This window comes from the organism of the source record quoted next (assembly GCF_019968985.1).
Source record: "MAG: Porospora cf. gigantea B chromosome Unknown PgB_NODE_2142_length_4031_cov_113.922, whole genome shotgun sequence".
Lineage (NCBI taxonomy): Eukaryota > Apicomplexa > Conoidasida > Eugregarinorida > Porosporidae > Porospora > Porospora cf. gigantea B.
The window spans coordinates 1-4,031 of NW_027178798.1; the positions used below are offsets into that span (position 1 = coordinate 1).

Sequence of the window (4,031 nt, forward strand, 5' to 3'; positions counted from 1 at the left end):
AACAGCTTCTTCGAGCGTGGCAAGTGTATGAAGCCCAACTGTCATCGTGGAAGCGCGATTATGAGGGGTTGCTGGGAGCCATCGACCAGACGCTCGAACCTAGGAAACGACCACGGTCACCATTTCCTTCGGAGCCGCCGAGCAAGTCTCTGAGAGTAGAACGTCCTGGGAAGGCGATTGGGAGAGACCTGAACGACCTACTGCTCACAGACCAGCAGTTTCTCGCGCCGCCTTTCCCAAACTTGAGGCCTCGACCGACTGCGGCTACTGAGCAGCGACTAGGACAAAGAACACGACCTCTCAGTCGGCCCTCTCTCCCCCCCCACATCCTTGCAGCATTCAAGCCTCCCCAGTCCGCTCGACCAGGCGCGCGCGAGTGCCCGTTGCCGAGGAACCCGGTACCGAGGAGCCCGGTACCGAGGCCGGTACCGAGCCCGGTACCGAGGAGCCCGGTACCTAGGAGCCCGGTACCGAGGAGCCCGGTACCTAGGAGTCCGGTACCGAGGAGCCCGGTACCTAGGAGTCCGGTACCGAGGAGCCCGGTACCGAGGAGCCCGTCAGCGAGGAGTTCGTTGCCGAAAAGTCCAAGTAAGCCTCCAGCAGTTTTCTCGACCAGCTGCTCTCCGACGACCCATCAGGTAACGCCTAGCGACACGGCAGTCCCAGCGCCTGATTTGGGTCCAATAACCACTGAGCAAGGCGCAACCACTGAGCAGGGCGTCACTGTCGTGTCCAAGGTTATGGCTCTTTTGGAGGCTGCGAAGTCCACGACAACCCGACGACAATCCGAGACCAAACAAATGGCCGAGAAGACGCCGTCTCGACGGACTCGATCAACGTGGTCCAAGGAGCACCCTGTGGTCATCAGCGACTCTGATGAGCACGCTCACACCCAGCAACCTGCCATGCCTTGTCACAGGTCGCGTAAAGTGGCAATGAAGTCGCAGGCACGGTCAAAGAAGACCATTCGTGACCAGTCCCCCCAGAGACCTGTGCACTACCCACGAGACAAGACCGCTACCGCGTCGCCCCGTTCGCCAATAGGGGAGTCCCCGCTGCTGGCCGATTCCCCATACCTTGTCGACAGAAATGAATTCTATGTGGACCTGTGTCCGGAGCAGGAGCTAGAGCGCCCGGAGTCTCTGCTTTCTCGGGAATCTACCGAGTCTCAAGGGTTGGAGCCCCTGGACGTGTCTCTGGAGGAGCTGGCTCATCTAGAGCCTCCACTACTGGAGCATCTTGAGTCTCAGGGATTGGAATACCTGGAGTCAAAGAGTATGTCTCAGGAGCCTCAATTCCGCCTAGAGGAGAGACTATCCCCCAGGGGGCTGGCTACTATGTCCAACGTAGATTGGCGAGGTGTCGACGATGAGGAGGAGGGTGAGAGCCCGATATCGTACGTTTGCCTCCCCGCCTGCGTCTCCGACGCTGTGGATCTCCCCTGGGTCGAAGGACTTTTAGAGTTGGACCAGGCGCAGGTTTTACAAAAAATCGGATTGACGGAGGTTCCCAACCGAACGATAGTGCATGCGATATTGATAACCTGGCTGCGTGACGAGAATGCCGCAAAGGACTTAGCATTATGTACCCTGAGCGACCTGATGTCCGTTTGCACGAGGATCGTGGAGCAGGCCTACAGGGAGAATGACATGGCAGCCAAGCGCATCAGGCTCCCGAAGTCCATCATCTGGTCAGTGCCTGCCCTCCCTGGGGGAGGCGCATTCATAGCGACAAACCTGGACAAGCGTCCTGAGCGGTTCGGAGTTCATCAGTGTGGCGTTATGGAGGCCTACCAGGCAGCTTGTGTTTATTCCAGGACGCGCACGGCCGAATGCGGCAGCGGCCGACAGAGTTTGGTGAAGTACGTCACCAGGCGCAAGCGGCACTCCAGCTTCTACGGCGTCTTCTGGGACTACAAGAAGCAGGCGTGGTTCTCCACCTGGGCACGCATCTCAGACAAGAAAAAAGTTACCAACCACTTCTACTTGACAAGTGCATCGGACGACGAAATGTGCAGACAAAACGCTCGAGACGATCGGTGGCGCGCTGAGGGCGAAGGCGAGTGCCACCCTAGGAACCGTCAGGCCCTGTTGACCCGTCCTGATGAGTTTCTGTCCACGTGTGATACGTAACTCCCAATTATTGAGATGAGGACGCCAACGGCAGTCGATCACCCTTGGCCACCAGTGGTCCCCCTGCAGGCGCGAGTACTGGTGCTGGGGTCTATGCCGTCACCTCAGAGTCTTGAAAACGACTTTTTCTACGGTCACAAACGTAACGCGTTTTGGTTCTTTATCGACGCTCTTTTGCATGCGAACACTCCTTCGAAAGAAGATACTCCACCTGCGTCTGACACGGCGACTGCTGATGCCCCTGACTTCGACTTCCTAGCATTAGAATACAGCGATGACAGCGCGGAGTTCATCCCCACGGCTCGACCTCCGCCGCCACTGGTGGAGTGCTGCAAGGAAAGGAAGCAAGCTGCCCTTCACAAGCTGCGCATTGCGTTGTGGGATGTCTGCGCGTCATGCCGACGGGTAGGGGCGTCAGACGGAACGATGACTGATGTCTTGCCGAACGACTTCGAAACGCTGCTCAAGCAACACCCAACCATTGAGCACGTGGTGTTCAACGGGAAGAGCGTACAGGCTCTGTGGAAGCGCCACGTGGAACCACAACAACGCCTACCTCCTTTGACCTACGACATGGGCCCGTCAACTTCGCCTGCCTACGCCTGCCTTAGCATCGAGGAGAAGGTGCAGCAGTGGGTAACAGTCATCCATAGGGTGATGCAGCGTAATTCGACGCCGTTTCTTGGTGATTAATAGATGCAGCTTAATTTACAACATATATTTGTCTCGAGCTCATGGGAGGGCCGCCCGTGGTGGGGGCGGGGGCGGGACGACAGGACGCCGCGACAGGGTACGAAAGGCAGAGCGACGAAAGTCTCTTCGCGTCATTGCAGTTCTGATGGGCAATCCGTCAGCTCGGCTGTAGAGCCCGGCGTAGACTTTGAACGATACGGGGACAAACGGCGTCTTCCCAGTAAACCTAACCATGTGGCCGTCGAGGTAGTACCACCCTTCACGCTTCTTAATCGCCACTGCGAAGTGCCTCTTCTTGTCGCTGGCTAGGATAACCGCGCTGAGATTGTATGACAGGTGGCCGACATAAACTTCGTTTGTCAGGCCAATCTCATGTGATACCGCACTCGTGGTGCACGCCGCATTGATGAAAAGTGCGGGAGGAACATCCACCTCCACACACTCTGAAACCCCCCTGTCGTGACCGCAGGGGCAGGCGATGGTTGTAACCACAGGCTTGCCGACGCCCTTGGGGCCTGTAAACTTCCGGTCCACGCACTGCTGTGCGGTGTCGATCTGGTGCCTGTGGAAGCTGCCGGCGATGGTTGGTTGTATTTCCGTCTGGCGCGTGACTGCTTGACAGTTGTCGCACCGTTGTGAGCTTTCGAAGCGCACACTATAGGGGTGCGTCTTTGGGTTCAGCGGGTCGTATGGCAGGACGTCGCACAGCGAAGCGTCGATACTCAATGTACCTGATATGGTTTCGCGCAGAGAGTCGCTGGAGGAGGTGCACCTCTCCACGAGAGACTCAACATAGGGGGCGGATTTGGCCTCGTCCAGGTAGTCGATCATTCTTAACAAAGGCGTGTCATGTTGTTCCGTGACCGCGTTCATCCGCAAGACGGCTGGTTGCTGAGATTCCGAGTCACCTACGGTCGTGACGGAAACACTGCAGCAGAGCTATGAAGTGGCAGGCAGCTCCATTGTTTTGAATTCCTACTGGGGGAGCTGTCTCACTGACTGTACGTAGGAGACAGCCGCGCTGAAAAGCTGTCGGCGCTGCCATCGAGCTCATCAGCGCCACTGCGGCGACACGAATCGACGAATGAGAAAAGGTATCTTGACGAAGCATTGCTACAAATGGTGATTTCGTTGTGGTACTGAAAACTTCATAGCAACACTTACGTTTTTAAAGCTGGTCGGAAAAAACGACACAGTTGACAAAGA

The 4,031-nt window shown here is 57.0% G+C and overlaps 3 protein-coding genes across 5 annotated transcripts; 2 read left to right on the plus strand and 1 right to left on the minus strand.

The window, feature by feature from the left end:
* Nucleotides 1–520: 520 nt before the first annotated feature.
* KVP17_002772 (uncharacterized protein) lies at nt 521–2,132 on the plus strand (the record flags this gene model as incomplete). 2 transcript variants are annotated; one of them, XM_068519377.1, is made up of 2 exons in its annotated part: nt 521–588; nt 617–2,132. In XM_068519377.1, coding segments are annotated over 2 exons (1,584 nt in total), but the record flags the coding sequence as incomplete, so codon positions are not given. The 2 variants fall into 2 exon arrangements, with proteins under 2 accessions (XP_068376952.1, XP_068376953.1); XM_068519378.1 differs by lacking the exon at nt 521–588 and having other exon boundaries at nt 741–2,132.
* Nucleotides 2,133–2,147: 15 nt separating this feature from the next.
* Nucleotides 2,148–2,825, plus strand: KVP17_002770 (uncharacterized protein; the record flags this gene model as incomplete). Of its 2 annotated transcripts, none has more annotated exons than XM_068519372.1 (1): nt 2,148–2,825. In XM_068519372.1, one exon carries the CDS (start codon nt 2,148–2,150, stop codon nt 2,823–2,825), a length of 678 nt encoding a protein of 225 aa, XP_068376949.1. The 2 variants fall into 2 exon arrangements, with proteins under 2 accessions (XP_068376949.1, XP_068376950.1); XM_068519373.1 differs by having other exon boundaries at nt 2,226–2,825.
* Nucleotides 2,826–2,864: 39 nt separating this feature from the next.
* On the minus strand, nt 2,865–3,656 carry KVP17_002771 (uncharacterized protein; the record flags this gene model as incomplete). Its single annotated transcript, XM_068519376.1, has 1 exon — nt 2,865–3,656. One exon carries the CDS (start codon nt 3,654–3,656, stop codon nt 2,865–2,867), a length of 792 nt encoding a protein of 263 aa, XP_068376951.1.
* Between the last annotated feature and the right edge of the window lie 375 nt (nt 3,657–4,031).